Genomic DNA, 22,206 nt, shown 5'->3' on the forward strand with positions numbered 1-22,206 from the left:
ATAGAAATTCCTCTTTTCTCCTTTTTCCCTTATTTTATTTTTAAATTATTTTTCCTTCTATTTTCGTCACTTTCTCTCTCCTCCACAAAAAAAAAAATTTTCTCTCTTCTTTTTTTTTTTTTTTAATAATTTAATTTTCCCATGCAAGATGCTCCTGCATCAGAGCATCATGCATCAGTTTATAATGAAACACTGGAATAGTTGAACACATGGAAAGTACTGACCTTGACTAAATCTTAAGATTGTCTAACTACTTCTGTTGAACCTCAGATGTTCCTCTATTGTTGAATTGTTCAAAGAAGGCAATGCACATGTTCGTGAAAGAAATTTTCTTTCCTACCCAAGTTATAGTCGAAGAATCCTTGCAAAGGAAAAATTTGCAAAATAAGAAATTAACTGCTCTATAGTAATTTGGTAATAGCTTATCGAAACAGGACATATGTAGAAAGATTTCATTAAAAAGAAGTATGACCCCACTCCTCCATTTATAACTTAAAATTCAATAACCTAAGAATATATTTACGAACAACCCTAGCTTCATATGATTTTTATTTTTTAATGATGTTAAAGCGTTTTGTTTTAGCTTTTACAAAATAATTGATTGACAAATTTTATAATTTATGAATAATTAATTGATATATAATTTAATATTAAATTTATTTTTCTTTTAATTAGTAATGTATATAATAAATATTGTAGACAAGAACTTACGATAAAATTTTAATTTGTGAGCTTGAAGTTTTAGGTTTATCTTTCTTATCTTAAAAAAAGTCATATATAAAATATTTCATTCTTAAAATGAATGTTTTATTTTCAATTAGATGAAGCATTTTGTATTGAAAACAAGTGGCACATGGTGGCTTGTGGAGTTTTAATGATATTTTTTAATGACTTTGAACATTGCCATATAAAAAATAAATAAATAATAAAACTTCTATGAAAGGATAATATGAATGTAGAGGTATATGATTTTTAAAAAAAAATATCATATGTGACTATGAGAAATGAAAAAGCCTTAGAATAGAACTAGTGATTCCTGAAAATCTACTCCTATAACACCCAATATTTAGGAGCCACCACTATATAACTAGTACTATAAATGATTACAATAGTATCAACTATGGAAAATACGATAAGTGTCACATAGTGATTTATATTTGTTGCATAACAACTGTAAAAAAATATTAAGTAATAATTTTTTTTATAATTAATAAATTGTCAATATAATAGATAAATAAAAGAATTTAAAATTTTAAAATTTGTATATTGATATGGAGAGCATTTTATTAAAAAATCACCTTAATATTTATTTTTCAACTATTCAAAATTATTTTAAAATAATCATAAAATAAGAAAATAACTTCCTAATTTAGACAAAAATAAAGGTAAGGTCATTTGATAGTAAGTTGAATATTTGAAATTACTTAAATATTACATTGTATGTCACACAAATCTACTACTATTTTTATGGAACTTTGACAAAATAATAAATCTAATTTTTTATTTTGAAAGATTAAAGAATTATCATTCTATTTTAAATATTTAAATATTTAAAAATAATAATAGAGTTTTTGATGAATTTTTTAACTAATTATTTTTACTAAATTTAATTTAAATAAATAATATTTGTTAATCTATTTAAAAGATTTTAGTAAATATTATGTTATTTAAATTAAAAATTATTAATAATCTAATTTTTTCACATAAGATTATAATTTAAATATCCGCTTTTAACTATTATTTTTCTTTTCTTATTTATTTAAAAAATAATTACTTGTGATCTCCACATTAGATTATGTTGTGATCTCTATTTATTAAACTTTTGATTTTTTAAATTAATTTAAGTTTTATTTTTTAAATTACTTTAAATTAATTTTTTTTATTAGTTTAATTTTTTCTTTAAATATTATTTTTTTCAGTTTCTATAATTTATTTAGTCAATAGAATATTTGTTAGAGATGTCGCTGTTTTTCATATTATTATTTTTGTATTTCTATTACTAATTTTTCATAATAAATTTTTTGATGGGTTTTTTTTTAAATGATTTTTTTCATATTTGATAAATTGAATTTAATTGTAAATATTGAAATTATTAACACATTTCTTAACCAATATAAAATTTCCTAAATATTCTAAATTTTATATCTATGTTTTAATCTTCAAAATTTTTATTTTTGTATTTTCATTTCAACAAAACTTATATTTATATTATTTAATGTTCATTCAAAATTTTTCTCTTAAATCTCATCTCCTATCGGCACACTCGTTGCATGTACAAAAGCATGTGACTGCTAGTTAACTTATGTGGATGAAAAAACATTTGTAATAAATACTACAATGATCTTTGCTAATATAAAATAATTGTACTATATTTTAACACTATACTGATAATTTTATTTTTTATTAATAACTATTTTCTTACATTTTCACTTGTTTATGTATACAATAATTTATAGGAATGAGTATTATCAAAGTTAATATGATAAATATTAATAAAAATCATAAAATGTTTATTTTATTTATTAAGGAAGCATGCTAAAATATTTGGTAGTGGTTTAAAATCCACTACTACAAGACCCCAATTATATGAGTCAATCAAGTTCAACTAAATTAATTTTAAATCTTTTAGAAATTAAAATTTTCACAAATAAACATTACAAAAATCAAAAATCAAAACTGCAAATAAAAAAGAATATAAATTTGATTAGTTGTCAATGCCAAATACAATAAGAATAGAACTCATGTAACAAATAGAGAATATAAGGATAAGAAATGATTATTTCAATTGTAATATTACATAAGATTAATCAATAATTTAATAAAAAAATATCAAATGATTATGCCACCTAATTTAACTTGTTTACCTAGAAAGAAAAATATTATGAAATAGTAAAATAGGAATTAAATAATTAACAAAAAATATGTGATTGTGCCCGCTTCAACTTTTCTTAAGAGGCTTTCAAATCAATGGTTCATAGGGCTTTGAGAAGATTTTGCAAATGGGGGTTGCAAAAATAGTGGATTTAACCATGGAGGACATCTACAAAAGGACCTAAGAATAAATAATTAAATTAGATAAATATCAATTTTTTATTAATATGATGAAGATTTTGTTCTATAATATTTTCTTAATTTATTTTTATATCTCATTCATGCTTCAACTTGAACTTTAAGAAGATGTTTTTGTGGTAAATATACTATATGTTTGTGATTCAAATTGCACTTAATTAATTTAGAATGTGAAGGCATATCTTTTCATTGAAATTTTTTAGGAACAAGTATTGTTGTATAATGCTTGTAATTCTAAGTGAAAATTAAATCATCAAGATTATTGGAAAAAAGATGCTCATCCATATTAATGTACTATTAAAAGCACATTGAAGTACTCTCAATCTTTTTTAAGCTTTCCTACAAGTTAAATGAGTTTATCAAGTCTACAAATAGCTTCTTGAAAACTCCATTATATTATAAGGCACCCTTACTAGTTGAGAAAAAGAGATTGTCAACATTGTGGATGGTAGTTCTATTATGATAAAAATCTAGATTAGCTTATTAATGTCCACTTTTCAATATATTTTGCTAAAAAATGAAGATGATAGAGGTGCTTGCTATTATGGAAAAAAATAATGTCAAAAATTATTTGGGTTCACAAATTCTCTTCTTTCTTATGCCGATATGTTGATATAGGCGCAACAATAAAAAATAAATTTAAAAAGATTACCTACATAAAAAGTAATATAATATCTTATGCTTCATCTTTATCTTTTTGTGTATTATCCTTATTTAAATAAAGATTGTGACTCAAATAGAAGCATTTATTTATAAAACTAAAAAGGATACGTATAAGAGTACTTTCACAAGACAAATAGACTAGTTTCAACTCTAATTAACATTTAGTAAAACATTCTACTTTGATAGACTCCTTGAGAGAATGCTTCTAAAGATTGTTAATTGCAAGTTAGAATTGTTTAAAGAAATCTTATTTTCTAATTTAAAACATAACATATATAATGTTAACAAATCTGTTGTCACTGTATATAAAATTATCGAAATAACTATTATTCAAATTAATATTTTACATAATCATTTTTCTTTAAATATTTTCTTTAAAAATTATCTTCATTCTTATTATATTTTTTATAATGTATTTAATCTCTATTAATAACTTTTGAATTTCATTATGTTTGTTTAGTAGTAACAATTTTAATCATTTTTCATAATACATCATCAAATGTAAAACGATGCCAAAGATATAAAGATTTAGCTTGATAATAAAAATAATATATGAATTTTACATAAAATATTAAATACAAGTACAATGATAAAAGGAATATTAGTACCAAATCATGTAAATACTCAACATGCTAGCCACACTACACAGATTTTAATGTGGTTCAAGGAGAGTTTCCCTAATAGTTTTCAGCACTCCTACCACCTCTCTGGCTGTTGGCCTTTCACTCGCAGACTCCTTCGAACACTCCAAACCAACAAGAAGTAAAGGAATAAGACACTCATTTACTTCATATTCCCGTATTTCCTCCATTGTTCTCTTACCAACAATTTCATCCAAATTCGTATGAAAATGCATGTTTACCCACTTGTGGAGGTTCAATCCTCCTACAAACATATGGTGAGTTGGACTCTTCCCAGTGATCATCTCCAACAACATAATGCCGTAACTGTAAATATCGCCCCTCGTTGATACCTTCCCACCGACTCCATATTCTGAATTACGAACGCAAGAGAAAGAAATTGGATTACACATATATCTTCTCATAATTGTACTGAGAAATTAAAACTACATATAATTTCTCATAAATTGTATTGAGAAATTAAAACAAGTGTTAAATTTACTTGTAGCACTTGTATGATAAGTTTTATGATCTTCTAAAACAATTTTTTCTCTGTTTCTAAGAAAACCTCTATTAAAGGACAATTTGTAACAAATATTTCTATCATACTATTTTCAGAGAGTATAAGCAAACAAAAAGCTAAATAAGCAAGTACCTGGTGCAATGTATCCCATCGATCCTTTGAGAGCGAGAGTGGAAGTACTTCCTGATTCAATCGAAGTATCTGACCTACTAATTATTTGTGCAATTCCAAAATCTGCTACATGTGCTGTCATATCCTGGTCCATAAGAATGTTGCTTGGCTTTATATCACAATGCATAACTTGCAGAAAACAGTCATGATGCAGATATTCTAATCCATGGATAACATCAATTGCTATGTTCAATATCTCCCTGAAGCTCAATGGGTTATCCTTGGAATGCAATAGTGTATCAAGATTTCCTTTGGACATGAAATCTAAAACCAAAACTTTGTGTCCAAATTCTAAACAGAAGGATATTATTTTGACCAGGTTCCTGTGCCTGACTGCTGACAGTACCCTGCATTCCTTGTTGAAGCTCTTGTTGGCTTCCTCGTTTTGCAAATTAAGAAGCTTGAAAGCAGCTACTGTACCATCATCCATAATTCCTTTGTACACCGATCCAAAGCTTCCTGTCCCTAACAAGTTTTTCTGATCAAACCCATCAGTGGCTTTAACGATTTCCTGATAGGAAATTACCCTGTTCTCCATGAGTTTCAGGGGCAAAATGTCTCTGCGAGAATCCGATTTGACCTTGCGCCTTCTGTAAATTAGTCCCAAAATCAACAAACTAACTAATAGGAAGCCAATGGTTCCACAAACTGATGCTAATATTCTATTTCTTTTGCTGTGGTCTTTTGACCGAGTATTCAGAACAGAGCATGCTGGTAATTGTATCCATTCCCCACAAAGACCCATATTTCCCTTAAATGATGCAGATGTCAAATTTTTAAAGAAGCCTTCTTTTGGGACCTCTCCAGTGAAGTTATTGAAAGACAAGTTCAAATACTGAAGCATATCCATGGACCTTAGAGACACAGGGATCAAACCTGAAAGATTGTTGAACGACAGATCCATGCTGACAAGACTTTTTAATCCACTGAGAGAATTGGGTATTGGCCCTTGCAATGCATTAGAAGAAAGATTCAGATATTCAAGTTGCTCACAGCTTGCCAGAGTACCTGGAATTGTACCCTGTAACCTGTTAGCTGAAACGTCAATAGCTTGAACATGAATCATCTTCCCAAACTCCAAAGGCAGGGATCTCTCCAAGGAATTTCTGGACAAATTGAAATAAAACTGTAAATTAGCAAGACTGGCTACTTCATGAGGTATCTGCCCGCTGAACTGATTGTTGGAGAGATCCAGCAATTGCAAATTGTAACATTTTCCCAAACTTGCAGGTATATTCCCGGATAGATTGTTGTGGTTAAGCACAAGATGTGTCAACTGTTGAAGACCACCAATTGTATCAGGGATCTCTCCAGAAAGCATATTGTGGCTCACTGATAACTTCCCAAGACTCTTGATTTCACCAACCTCACTGGGTATGTTTCCTTGTATCTTGTTATTATCCAATAGTAATCTTTGCAAGTTACCAAGCCTTCTCAGAGACGATGGGATTTGACCCGTAAGGAGATTGGAAGACAGATCAAGATCCCTCAAGTTGGTTATGTTGGCAATAGCTGAAGGAACAATTCCTATTATGTTATTTCTATATAGTGACAACAGGGTAAGATTTGGAGGAAGCTGTTCTGGCAAGTACCCGGTCAAATAGTTGTCATGAATCAATAGGCTATCTAAGACAGTGCAATTGAGGAGAGCAGAGAGAATGGGGATGGTGGGAGAGCTGCCGCTAACAAGTTGATTGGATGATAAGCTCAGGGTTTGAAGTTTTGAAAGCCTGCTCAGAGCCAATGGTACTTCTCCACTGAGATTATTGAGCTCCAAATCAAGCTCTCTCAGTTGTGTACAATTGGCAAGTGTGGCTGGGATTGTGCCTGTCAGCTGATTGTCCCATAGATATAGAACTCTAAGGCGAGAGAGCTTTCCCAATTCTGGTGGGATAGTACCAGTGAAGTTATTGCTATAAAGGGCCAATTCTACTAGGCCTGAGTTATTCGAAATCGATGAGGGAATAGGGCCAGTTAAACGGGGGTTCTCAAACAGGATAAAAGAGGACAAGCTTGAAAGCATGCCCAATTCAGGTGGGATGTGACCTTCAAGATCTAGGTCGTCCATATACAATGTTTCTAGCTGAGAGAGATTTCCAAAGGATGGAGGGATGTTACCAGAAAGATTGTTTTCGCCGAGCTTAAGGACCCGGAGATTTGTAAGCGAACCCAACTCTGCAGGAATTGTTCCAGTCAATTGGTTAGCAGCCAGGTTCAATTCCTGCAACGCTCTGCAGGAAGTCAAATTCCTTGGAATAGAACCATTTAACAGATTGATTGAAAGATAGAGAGCCTTTAGGCCTTGAATTCGCCCTATTTCCTGTGGGATTTGGCCTACAAAACTGTTGTTGATGAGATCGAGCTGGGTAAGAAATGAGAGGTTTCCGATTGAAGGGGAGATTGCACCTTGTAATTGCATGTCTGCTAGCTCAAGCAATTTGACTCTGTTTCTGGCTGAATCACAGGTAACTCCAGTCCAGTTGCAGAAGTGAAGAGTAGGGACCCAATTGGCCAAGGAATTTAGAGGATCTGAAGTGATTGAATTCTTCAAATCTATAAGAATATTCTCATCAGTAATGGCAGAGGCAGGGGGCAATAGAAAAAGAAAGAGGACAAAGCACGTTCGGAACAGGGGATGCATATTGTCGAACTGGGAGTATTGGTGAGATGCATTGGCCGAGATAGATAATATCTGATATGTTACAAATTCTGTTGTAGTGGCTTCACAACAACTTCAACTTCCAGTGTAGACGTGATCTGGGTCAAGGAAACTTTTCTTTTGTTCTTAATTATAATGGGCCTTTTTAAAGTTGTCTTTTCATACCGTCTGCAGTCTTTGAATATTATTTCTGGAGGATGTAAAGGCAGAGATCAAAAGGATCTGGTAGTCTTACTACCTACCTCTGCATTATTGGCTTGACTCGAGCATTAACGCCACATGCAGGCTAGTTTGAGTCAACTAAACTTTATATTTTAATATATTGGACTGTTGAATCTGTAATGGGCACCCCTGGATGTCCCAAAAAACTAAACCAATTTGCTGAAAGAGATTTTGTCAAACAGTTTGCATGCAACTTCTTATTTCTCCGTTTAATGTTTTAAACCCCTTATAACTCTGGAAATCAAACATTTATTGTTTGTTGTGTTTCGTGTATGGAATTGATATCATACAACATAAACAAGAAAGAAACTACAATGATATGCAAAGTGGAAATGAATTGCTACTAATAAAATGTTATTTTCAGAATTCATAAAACGAAATACATAGCAAATTTATCAACTCACTAATTACTTCAGCAGTATTGACATAATACTCCAGCCCATGCTTACGGACTTGCTGCTACAATACTTTGTCCTTCAATCAATCCACTCCCTTCATAATACCATTCCCTCTAAGCGGCATAAGCGTCGGACAAGTAGTGAAGAAGATATGAGCAAAATACCAAATCTGCCTGTAGCCGGAAATACAACTAAACTGCCTGATAATGAAGCCAATAACAAAGAATTCCAAAAGCCAAACCCCAAGGGAATGACGTCTAGAATGTTACAAGAGAGGATAGACGTCCTCAAATGCCAAGAACGGAGCTGCAACTCACACACCAATTTCTTCTCATATTCAACCTGTCTAATGAAGCCACAAATGCTTCCTTTTATTCTATTCCCACGGGTCCCCTCACTCATATGGGCAATGTGGGATAAAAGATGTGTAATATAAAACATATATTAAAATACCCCTTATGTCTCCCTTGGGTACACATCACCATAAAATAAATATTAAAGTAACACTTTAATATTTTACAATTAAATTAGACGTTACTTTAATAAAACTTCAGGCATTAAAATGTATTAGCAATCAGACTCCGAATAATGCGAGTGATAGCTCATCGGAAAGCTCTCACCGAGGAGTATCGAATCCAATCACCAAAATTGACCTGCACTGTGTCCTGCCGACTTACTAAAAATAGTAAGTATGCCTGAAACTGAGTAAATCAACTTCGTTTTGGCCCAAACTGGAAATGACTAGGCCAAAACACTCCAAGATCCCATTAAACCCTTCGTTAGCCCTCGGGACCATGTAGAACAAGGCTAACACGCACACACTTGGTCAACTGCTAAAATGGGGACATTACAGAATCCTGCACAACTACTGCTCCCTCCCTTCTAGTACAGTTTCCTAGTCTCCATTAATTAATTGAAAATTAGAATAGAAGAAATTTTCTAATGTTTGTTGATAAATATACTGCATGTATATTTGGTTAGTTGGCTCGTTGACAATGGTACCAAAATAGCTAGATTATGACTACTGGCGGTGGATTAAAATAATAGAAGGCAAATGACTGTCATCATTATTATTCATCTATAATTCAAATATTAAAGTATGGACACGGCTATCCTCCCACAAAAATGTGAAGTTGATCAATTTTCAAAAGATCGAAAGCATCATGGATTTTTTTGAAAATTTCAGTGTTTGATCTTATAATCTATATATTTTGTAGTTGAAAACAAAAAAACAATTGGGGAAAATTCACTATGTTTTTGTGAATCTAGAAAAAAAAAAAGTTTGACTTTGTTTTGTTTTGGTATTTTTTTGTGGAGAATAGCTTGTCCCAATATTAAATACAACGATCAATAGTTGAAGATCGGGTTCATGCACTGATTGTCTCTCATAGCAGTTAGAGAAATTCACTGACTTGTAACATAAATTTTACGAGAATTGTAGAAAAACATGCAAAAAACAATACAACATTGTTGTAGCATGTTCTATGTAGTTGCTCATGCTGTATTTGTCATTTGAAAGGATGAGATGCCAAAGCTTCTTCCTATCTTGACCAAAGTGATTTTAATACTCTTAAAATGAGGGCCCTCCTTAATTAATAAGAATTCTATTTGAATGAATTACAAGAAATTTAGATGTTTTTGATTAAGAAAAACAAGTTTTGAAGGGTGCCTGAAACCCTTTACAGATCTTATAATTTTCAATGAAGGTCAAACTTAAAAACAACAAACCTTAGATGAAACAGGTTGCCCGACAAAACAAGGCGACCAGGGTGGCTTAACATATATCACAGTGCTCTACTACCACCTAAACAGGTTTTAAATGAGATCCTGAAACCCCATGGTTACAAAAGAAGACATTTAATACCGAACCATGTTAAACTACAAGACAACAAGCCAAAGAGACCAAGATAACCAAAACAAAAAGGGACAACCTCAAAAAAGAGGCCAGCACCTGGAAAAGAAATCTGAGCCTCAAGATTTACTTTTAGACAAATAGGAAGGAGCTATCTTCTATATAAAATGTACGTTTCTTGAAAGTTTTGGCATTTTTTTTTCGTCATCTGTATATTTGGTAGTTCAAAAGACTACAAACATTGTGAAATATTGTTGCATGGGAAAAAAAGAAGTTCGACTTTTGTTTTTTAATCATGGACCTTAGCCAGTGCCTAATTAATAGATTATTTATGAGATGATTTGATTTGTTTGTATAAAATTATTAAAGCTTAAGCAAATAATGCATCTACTTAAAACCTCTCAATATGACTAAAAGAAAATATCTATTATATTTGAAATAAGGTAACATATTAAAAATGATTTTGCCATGTTATAGTGATAAGAATTCAAGGAGTCAATTTTTCTCAAAATGTGAAAGATATGTCAATAGGACAACCTAATTATATTTGCAATTATATCTTGTATGAACATAAACAACTTGAATTCAAGACCTCTCCTATATGAAACGCTCATAAATTATGTTGTATGATAGACTTTTATCTGCAATATGTGATATTATTATTGAGATTAAACTCTGTAATTTCTTATAATAGTTTTCATTCATATTTCAAAAATAGTACTTCCGCAGATCTATCACTTATTAAAAATAAATAGAACACTTAATGTTCACAGAAATAAATGAAGCACCATACATATTTGCAATATTACAATGTGCAGACAGAAGTCTGGCAAATACTATCATTAACTTCGACAGCAGAAGGAAACACTATTCCTTGCACAACAGCTATTTTGGCAGCACGCTTTGTACTCTGGCGGTCGAAGAACCAAAGGAGGCGCCAACGGTGGCGGTGGCGGTGGCGGTGGCGGCGGCAGGGGCGGGGGCGGAGGAGGAGGAGGACGAGAATTGCAACGTGGACGTTTATCTGCACAGTTTTACAAAATTCCCACTCAGTCCATATTATTGCAAAACCAGGGCTGCGGTCAGACATTAGTCTAATTTATTATTAATCTTTGGAATCATTAACAAAATACATTCAAAGGAAATTGCTTCAAATTGTAAAACTTACCTTCTGGCAAACAAACATGTATAACTTATATTTCAATCTAAGATTGTCTAAAGACCGTGTAAATATCACGTCTTCAAGCATATAGTCTATTGATAGCAGGGAACTCCTTATACGTAACTACATTTTTATTCATGGGACTAATATATCAGTCATATTTAACAACATACAATCTTAAAATCTACTCAGCCATATTATGATCAATGTATTGAGGTACAGAGCGGAGTACTCCTTACGTTTCTCCTCTGAGAGACAGCGGCCAGCACCGAGAGCAGAGAAGAAGAGCAGCAGTATAAATGTGTATAACAACACAATAAACTGTATTTTTCCTGCCATGGTATTCGTATTACACGCTGCTAGCGACAAAACTATAGATTGCGATTGAGAGCTGGTCTGTGTATTCCATTTATAAAGGCATAGTTTGGGTCTTTACAAAAAAAAATTATGATGAGGATGACTATGCGTTGGCTTGCTCAATAAAATATTTTGATTAAATAGTCTTCCACGGAAGGAGCTGGGAAGGAACGTGACCTGTTATTTAATTGTTACTGACAATCGAATAAGTAAGAAGACGCGTACAGACAGTTCATTTTGATCGCACAGTCAAATTTGAAGGCGCCAGCAAATGCAGTTGACCGTTTTTTATATATTAAAACGAGAGTAATTACACCAAATAAAATTGTCAGATAAGGACAGTGCTTATGCGCTTTAATGTTTGCGAAATTTAAAAAAGATGAGAGTTTTATTTATTCTTCCAATTTCCCAAGAAGGAACTAATATATATTATTTTACACAAAGACTTCCACTATGTGTGATATTGTTATCACGATTTAACGGTGATTTTGCGTCAAATTCATTGACCCATATTTTATGAGTAGTGATTCAACATGAATCCATCTCTCATTACAATAAATGGAACACTTAGCATTCATTGGATCTAGGTGATGCTCACAGGGGTGAAGCACTAAGACTTTCCTGATTGTGCAACTACGGAGTTTCCTCCATAGCTAAGAAGATTTTTCAAATGTGTTTATATGTATTTTATTTTAGTAATTCTAAGTTATCATGAGATAGATTTTGTGATGATTACAATGTTAAATTTAATTGTGTTTGATTTTATGGTTAGAAATTTGATTTTATTATAGTTTTTATCTTTTTAAAATAAAATAAAAACTAACTTCATTCTAAATTGTATGCCAAAGTTTTTTAACATTTGTATTAATTTTATTTTTAAAGCAATTATATTTATGACCTCAAACAACTCCAACTCAACATTTCATGATATTGTTTAATGTTATCACATTAATGATAGAATTTCATATTACAAACTCTACCTATGCAGTTATCATGAAATTTTTAAAAATATTTATATCGTAAGCCTTGAGAACTCTCACTTCCTACACACACGCGTACACACACACACACACACACACACACACACACACACACACATGTGTGTGTGTGTGTATATATATATACACACACATATACATATGTACATATACGTATGTACATACATACATACATACATACATACATACATACATACATACATACATACATACATATATATATATATATATATATATATATATATATATATATATATATATATATAAGCTTTTAATTTTTATGCCCAACAATTTATTTCTTATTCATCATTAGAAATAATTTGGGAAAAAAGTTTAGCATACATTGTGATGGTGAAATGGTAGTAGTATTATTATGCCAACTAAGGTTGAAATCCTAAGTGGATTATTGTTAACTGTTAAATCAATTTTTTAAAAATATATTCTATTTTAAAGATTATATTTATTTAAAATTAAAATAATTGAAATATAATATATTATGAACACAATATTATTCAAATAAAATAACCAATTTACTTATTGAAAAAATAATTATATTTATATTACTTTATAAAATATAATTTAAAATAATTTAATTTAATAAACTTTAATAATTCAACTAATAAATATAATATTGCAAATAGATTTTGAAAATTTGACACCGATTTGTTTTCTTATGTCCATTGAGTTTATCAATGGTATTTAATTTGTTTTAGTGTCAATCTTTAATTTAGTTTCACATTGGGTTTATTTTTATTTAATTTAGTTTCACATTTGGTTTATTTTCATTTAGTATTATTGTTAGAAATTAATCTTGAAATTAATTTTGTTTTGTTTAATTAATCATGTAAATTATCTATAAAATGGAGATTGGACTTAGTATCTAGTATTTCATTATATTTAGGATTGGGGTTAAGTATTGTATTTGATGGGCTTTCTCCCTAATAGTAGATTCAGTCTAACATATGCTTTTGGTTAGAGTTTAGTTTGGTTTGAAGCTCAAATATATTTAGGATTGATTTGTTGTACGTAAAGGATATTATTTTCTTTATTGTTAGAGTTAGGTTGTAACGTGTAGAACTATGTTTAATTTTTTATTTAGTGGTATATCTTAACTTAATTTGGTTTAGTTAGAGTTTAGGTCTAATATAGTTTATCTTTTGAATATGTGAAGGATCATGGTGGGCCAAACTATGGTCTTAAGTGACAATAAAAAATTAGGACATCAATGTTAGTCAACTTGATCTAGAATCTTGAACTAGTTATGAACCTTACATCAAAATTTTGAAAGACTAGAATTTGCAATAAATTGAATGTACTTTCTAAAAAACTAGCCCTTTTCTAATAAAAAAATGATTTAATTAGTCAAAATTTGGAATTACAATGCAAAAGTAAAAAAAAAATGGAAAAATAAGAAGTAGGTGTATGTTTGACAACCTTAATCACAATCAAATAATAATATTTTTTAAAGATTATAGATATAAGAACTAGACTCATACCCGAATGTGATACATATTTTTTTATAATTTTATTCCAAGGAAATAATTAATTTTCAATTTTCTTCTACAACATTTTTTGGAATAAAAAAAATTTCGGGTCTAACCACTTTAACTCATTCAAAACTATACAAAATAAAAAAAATTCTTTCCTCATAGTAGAAAAGGCATAGAATGTGACACATCTTTTAGATTTTGAGAAGGTTATACCATTTTAAAGTTATAACTTTTTTTCAATAAGTACGTAAGTCAACACTTTATTTGTAACTCCATCAAAAAATATGTACTAATTACTTACTAAACTCGTAATTTGACAAAAAAATATATTAGTGGAAAGTTGATAATTTCCTTAAGAAACTCTCTTTCTCTCTCTGAATCTCCATCCATTATATGCCCTAGTTATCCTCTTTCTTTGTATATATCTCTAGTAATCAACTAAATTTTGGATTGGATTTTATATTAAGCATTATTAGGAATAATTTTTTTTTTAATCAATATTATATGCAAGTATGCAAGTGATTTTATATGCACTATATATGCATATAGTTATATATCTCTCCCCCCCTCTCTCTCAGAATGCCCATTTATTATGTTCCCTAATTAGCCTCTTTCTTTGTTTACCTCATATCTTTACCCCACATTCCTCTCTCAACCTCATTTATGCCTTATTCTTCTCTCCTTCTAGCATCTCCCTCTCCCTCTAGTCATCTTTTTCACTAATCCCCCGCTCCCCCCCCCCCCCCCCCCCTCTCTCTCTCTCTCTCTCTCTCTCTCTCTCTCAGTGCTCCATTTGTTTGCTATCTTCTTGGTTGTAAGCTTCCAAAAGTTGTGATCTTTTGTTGGGCATTAATAAAATTATCTCTCTCTCTCTCTCTCTCTCTCTCTCTCTCTCTCTCTCTCTCTCTCTCTCTCTCTCTCTCTCTCTCTCTCAATATCCATCTATTATATGCCCTAGTTATCCTCTTTCTTTGTCTATCTCATACCTTTACGTTACATTACTCTCTCTACATCATATCTCCCTTACTCTTCTCTCCTTCTCATATCTCCCTCCCCCTATCATCATCTCTTCACTCTAACTACTATTTATTACTACCTCTCTTGCCTTCCCCCCCTCTCCATATTAAGTATTACTACAAATAATGTTTATTGGATTTCCAATGAAGGGTGAATTTTTTAGTATACAATTAGTATTAGCACAAGGTTTAGGAATTAATATAATTCACTATTAGGATTTTAGTTAAACTTAGTTTATTTTTAATTAGGTTTAAGGTTATAGTTCAATATAGGTAAGGGTTATGATTCAATTTAACTTAATAAAAATGGAAATGTGTAGGTGAATTTATATGCACTACACACACACACACACACACACACACACACACACACATACCCCTCTCTTTTAGAATACCCATTTGCTCTATGCCCTAATTAGCCTCTTTCTTTGTCTACCTCATATCTTTACCCTGCATTCCTCTCTCAACCTCATCTCTCCTTCTAGTATCTCCCTTCCCACTCCCCCCTCCCTCCCCCCCCTCTCTCTCTCTCTCTCTCTCTCTCTCTCTCTCTCTCTCTCTCTCTCTCTCACACACACACACACACACACAGATATGATTTACTACTAATTATTTACTTATATATCTTTTTGACTGATGTATTGTAAAATTAGATATAAGTATTTAAACTTTTGTTCAACTTCTCTATACATAATTCTACAAAATAAAATTTCACAAGAAATATTTTAGTTACATAAATTTTATTATATAAATAATTTTTTTAACATTTTGTAATGATACAAAAGATGAGTTCTAATGGTGTAAGATTTACTAAACTAAATGTTGATACAAATATTTAAGAACATTGACCTAACTTAATTGACCTATTTCACAAAGGTTGATCGAATTATTGCAAAGCACCAAGTGCATTACCTACAATGGGTGACATAATTTATTCCAAAGCATGAAGTTCAAAAAAATCAATTCACAACCATTAAGATCCCTAGAACAACCATTGACATCGACAAAATTTGAGGATTGCGAACAAAGATTGATAGAAAAAAAAGAAAATTAAACCAAAAAAAACTCATAATACACACAATATATTGGATGACATTAATGTTCTTGAGCCAAAACTTTTCCTCTGATTCACTCCCTTTATAAATAAATCAACTCTCTTCTTGTAGAAAAAAGATTGTGGATCCTTCATTTTCTCTTTGATTCTCTCCTTCAACTCTATTCTTGCAGAAAGAAGATCGCTTGATCCTTCCTATTGTGGTTTCTTTTAAGATTGCTATCATTTTATTCAATTCTTCCCCCCAAGAAAGCTAGAATGCATGAAAAAGTTTTGCTGCGTGTTTTACCATTTAGGAATGATCTCATATGAAATTTTCATTTTGTTATATCTTTGTTACAATTAATTTTATATATGCCCTAAAAAAACTAACAATTTCTCATTCCATGAGTTTTATAGATTTTTGGTCCTTCACAATTTTGTGATCCATCATAGATTTAGGAACCTTTATGTGATTGAAGAGCCTCTTAGCTAATTATATATTTATATATAATATATAGAAAATCTAGAGAGATATAAAAATTTAACTTTTCTATGTGGTAATATTTTTCAATGTAAATTAAATCCTACACACACACACACAGACATTAGGATTGTAATTCGATTAAATCTTGGGCTATGGTTCACTTTGCTTTTGTGTTATGGTTAGGATTATATATAGAATTGGATTATTATAGGATTAGATATAAAATAAACTTAGGTTTTAGATTAATATCTTAAACCTAATTGAATGTATGGATTAGGGATCAATGTGGTTTAGTATTCAATTGGGGTTAGGGTTATCTTTCAACTTGGTTTTGTTTTATCATTCAATTTGGTTTAGTGGACAACTTATTATTCAATTAGGTTGAAGAATATGATTTTAATTCATTTCAAGGTCACAATAAATTTAGTTTATGCTAAGGATTTGATTTCGTTTAGTGTAAGTTTCAGTTTATTTAGCTTTATAGTTAAGGTCGAAATTAATTTAGTGTTAAGGCTAGAGTTCCATTTGATTTAGTATTAGGTGTGGAGTTCATTCTTTTTTAGTGTTTTATTAGGTTTAAGGTTATCTGAGTTAATTTGGGTCAGCATTTAGTCACTAACAAGCTTCACTTTCTACTAGGGTTTTCTAAATGTTGTAATTCTATTGAACCAATATGTATGTATGTATATGTATATATGTATGTATGTATGTATGTATATATATGTATGTGCATATATATGTATGTATGTATATGTATGTATATAGATATATGTATATATATATATATATATATATATATATATATATATATATATATATATATATATATGAATATGTATGTATATATATATATATGTATGTATGTATGTATGTATGTATATACATACATATATAAATATATATATATGTATGTATATACATATATATACATACATATATGTATATATACGTATATATATAGATATATATGTATATATACATATATATACATACATATATATACATATATATACATACATATATATATATATGTATATATCCATATATACATATATACACACACATATATATATATATGTATATATACATATATACATATGTATATATACATATATATATCTGTATATATACATATATATATATATATATGTATATATACATATATATATATATGTGTGTATATATGTATATATATGTATATATGTATATACATATATACATATGTATATATGTATATACATATGTACATATGTATATATGTATATATGTATATATACATATGTATATGTACATATGTACATATGTATATGTACATATGTACATATGTATATGTGTATATGTACATATGTATATATACATATATACATATGTATATATGTATATATACGTACATATACGTACATATACGTACATATATATATATATATATATATATATATATATATATATGATATGCCAACAGAAAAGAACCAGACACTTATATATTAATTTTTTTTTAACGGTAAGAGGATGAGAAGCCAAGGTTAATTATTATTATTCGTTGTAATTAATTATTATCATTATTTATTAAGCTCGAGCAGATTAGATAAGAGGCTCACAATTTACCGTTGTGTTGTAGGCACTTGCCTTATCAAACACTTATTTTTTATAAATCTTCATGTCCAATAATTTATTTCTTTTTAAATATTCAAATTGATTTTAAGAAAAGATTCATCATACAACATGGTGATGAGGTGGTGGTTACATTGCTTTTCCCACATCAATATAATATTGCAAATAGAACTTTAAAAATCTAGATGCTAATTTATTTTTAAATTTTTTTATATAGATAGGATTTAGGTGTGGTATTTGATTTTTTTTTTCACATTATGGTTTGATTTAATTTTATCTTTGAGTTTATTTATGTTTATTATTATTGTTAGAAGTTAGTATAGTTAGGATTGGGGTTCAATATATTTTTCTCAGAGAGAGAATTTTTTTCTACATAACAGTAAGTTGCATACAATTTTATCTTATCATTAGAGTTCAATTTGGTTTACTATTGGATCTCTCTCTCTCTCAAGATAAATGTAAAGAAATTTTAAATAAATTATAAGATTTGTCAAGTTTGATCATTTTTATACATATCAATTACTTAAATTAAAATCTAAATTTTAATCAAATAAAAATTAAAAAATAATAATGAACATACGAATATTATAATGTTGATGATTTTGTTTACAAATTTTTTTATCAAAATCTAATGTGTCCAAAATAATCTTTAATTCATCCAGTAAATTTCTAAATAAGAATGGAATACATTCTATTATGAACCATTAAAATTTCATAAAAGAAACTCACTTATTTTAGAAACTAAATGTATCAAAATATCTTTAAAAAAATTGCTATTTCAACATAACTAAATCTATAGAAATATGAAATAAATATACATGCTTAAAAATCTAGTTATACAAGAGCAATTAAACGTAACATAAATTTGAACTATTTAACTAATATAACTCTTCCTATTTTCAAACAAAAAGTTATATTACAGATCTTCAAATATTTCATCTTTAAATAATTATAAAAAACATGTATTCCAAAATTCAAATTTCATGATAAACTTATAAAATCTTAAACTTTAATTACAGTTTTTTAAAGTATTTTCTTTTTATTTGAGAATTTATTAAAAAAATAGAAAATTGGAAACAACAATGATGAGAATGAAATAGTTTTCTTAAATTCTATTTTGAGTAATAAAGAATGCAATCAAATTTATGTAATAAATAAATAATCTAGACAATTAACCACATATTTACTGATCAAATCATAAATCAAAATAACTGATATAATCACACATTCTAAAATATTGAACTTTTCCAGCAATCAACATAAGCATAATTAGAATTAAATCTATAATGTTGCCATTAATTTTTAAGAGGATTATTAACCTTTTGAGATATTAATTTGAATTAAATTTCAAATATGCAAATTAGGCAAAGGCCCCCATAAAACTCAAATATTGACTGGTGAATTTTTAACACTTTTAGTCCACTTCTATATAGCATTGCCAACTAAGTTGTCAATCCGTCCATCCTCAACTTCTACTTTCACCCTTTTCACACCAAATAATCAATAAATAAAAAATTGATTCACATATTCTCTACTAACAAGGCCAACCACATGAATAATCCATTCATGTTTATTATTATACTAATCCAATTATGTAATAAGCATGCAAGAGTTGCTTTGTTGATATTAATTATTATTATTAGTTGTGTGTAATAATTTCATTATTTAAAGTTTCATCTTTACAATTATTAGTTATTCATTTTTAAAATATCACAATGTCTTTATATTTATATTTTTATGATAACCATTACTATGAATATTATTAGTGGGGATGAGTTAAGTAGGTTTAGATGGGATGGGTTTTTGATATATGTTAGGGGTCTGCAAATTTTTATTGTTTTGGGTTGTCTTTTGTTAATGGGTTTTCCATCAATTTGTTTTTAATATTTATGTTTTTATGATGACCATTACTATGAACATTATTAGTGGGGATGGGTTAAGTAGGTTTTATGTAGATTGGTTTTTGATATTATATGTCAAGGGTATGCATATTTTTATCATATTGGGTCATTTGTTGTTAATGGTTTTTCATCATTTTGTTCTTAATATAAAAAATAAATTATGTCACATTGTTGAGTAGGCTCACAATTATTTTTTAAATGTTAGGGAAGGGTAATCTATGATTTTATGAGTATGTATCATCATGGGCTATTTTTTTTTTTTTTTGTGCCATAATTTAATTATCTAATAATCATGCAAGAGTTGCTTCATTGAGATTAATTGTATAAAATTTCATCTTTAAATAAACAAGATTCTCTTAGTTTCAAGAATATTCTCATATTCTCTACTAACAAGGCCAACCACGTCAAGGTGGAAGCTTATATGGCCTTTCCTAAGAGACCTAAACACAACATCACACGAAACAACACAAAGCCCTACAAGTTTATTGTATTATTTCATTGTTTCTCATTTTATTATTGAATATTACTAAGTTGCTTTTGTGATATGCATTGCTTAAAAGGGGGAAAATTATTTAAAAGTTTTAAAGGTTATTTTGTTGTTTTGTAATAATGATAATATGTGGATGTCAAATAGCACATTTTTATCTATTTGTTTCAATTACAACATCACACAAAACAACACAACATCACATGAAACAACACAACCCATGACAGAAAGCCCCACAAGTTCATTATATTATTTCATTATTTTACATTTTATTATTGTATATTATTGAGTTGCTTTTGTGATATGCATTGCTTTAAAGGGAAAAAAATAATTTAATAGTTTTTGAGGTTGTTTAATTGTGTTGTAATAATGTTTATATGCAGATGCCAAATAACACATTTTTATCTGTTTTTAATCACGTGTAAAGAAAATTAGTCCTTTAGAATCATGTTTACATGTTATGCTAATTATGCAAACAACTTTACATTCATAGAGTGAGTTCATTAGTGTCCTTTAAATATTTTGTATACAAAGGTTAATTTATGATCATACGAATCGTGTAAGGTTAACACATGCCTTTTTTATGGTGATATAATTATGTCATGTTAGTTAAATAACAATTTTTTAAGATTGTTTACCATGAACCATTTGATAAGGTGTCTATTTATAGTCAAATAATTTGTGAAAATTTGCCAAGTAGCTTTAATATCAAGATATAAACTAATAAATTATTTGAAAAATAAACACTAATTGATAATAATTATTTAAGATTATTTACCATGCATGACCCATTTATTGAGGTGTCCATTAATAATCAATTTATTTATAAATGTAATACTAAGATCTAAATTAATAAATTATTAAAACAAATAACACTAAAAGAAACAATGAAAGTGGTACAAGTGGCATACCTTAAAGAATGACCTTGGCATATAAAACCATTATTTAAGCTACCAAAAAAAATGACTTAAGGGATGACCACGGCCAATGGGCATTCCCCTAGTCATTGAAGAGGCCTTCAACTCCTTCCAATACAAAAGAAATGAGAAATGTCCATTCAAATCCCTTGCTACTTTGAATCCATACCAACAATTTAGCTCCTATGATTGCACCTTCAATGATGGTGAAAAAAAAGTTCAATGAAAAAGCCTTTGGCCAATATCATGTATATTAGGAAGAACAAAGCAATGGAATTCATATGCTAGAAAGAAACATATAAAACAAGGACACGTAGGTCACCAACACCAAGTAGGTCAACATCAAGCTTCTCTCTATCTCTATTGTATTAACTCGTTGAAATTCTGATAGCTACAAATAAAAATCACATAAGTTGAATAGTTCTTAAATAAAAAAACACTAAGAACATAATAATTTGAATGCACTTGTGATTAAATAATGATACTACTTAATAGATATAGAGAATTTAAAGAAAAACAAAAAACATAGAAATTTTAAAATGAAAAAGAAAACTTCAAACCTAAATTTAC

The 22,206-nt window shown here is 29.2% G+C and overlaps 1 protein-coding gene and 1 long non-coding RNA gene across 2 annotated transcripts; both read right to left on the minus strand.

The window, feature by feature from the left end:
- Window positions 1-4,249: 4,249 nt before the first annotated feature.
- On the minus strand, window positions 4,250-7,825 carry LOC149528851 (uncharacterized). The gene is made up of 2 exons (XM_089809373.1): window positions 5,008-7,825; window positions 4,250-4,725 (listed from the first exon to the last, which is right to left on the minus strand). The coding sequence occupies exons 1-2, from the start codon at window positions 7,685-7,687 to the stop codon at window positions 4,385-4,387; spliced, it is 3,021 nt and encodes a 1,006-aa protein (XP_089665499.1). The 5' UTR covers window positions 7,688-7,825; the 3' UTR covers window positions 4,250-4,384.
- A 3,033-nt stretch (window positions 7,826-10,858) lies between these two features.
- LOC149528852 (uncharacterized) lies at window positions 10,859-11,781 on the minus strand. The gene is made up of 2 exons (XR_016359185.1): window positions 11,579-11,781; window positions 10,859-11,201 (listed from the first exon to the last, which is right to left on the minus strand). It is a non-coding gene; the product is annotated as an uncharacterized LOC149528852 (long non-coding RNA).
- Between the last annotated feature and the right edge of the window lie 10,425 nt (window positions 11,782-22,206).

Source organism: Cupressus sempervirens, chromosome 11, assembly GCF_028749045.1.
Source record: "Cupressus sempervirens isolate cs-2001-9-10 chromosome 11, ASM2874904v1, whole genome shotgun sequence".
NCBI classification, from domain to species: domain Eukaryota; kingdom Viridiplantae; phylum Streptophyta; class Pinopsida; order Cupressales; family Cupressaceae; genus Cupressus; species Cupressus sempervirens.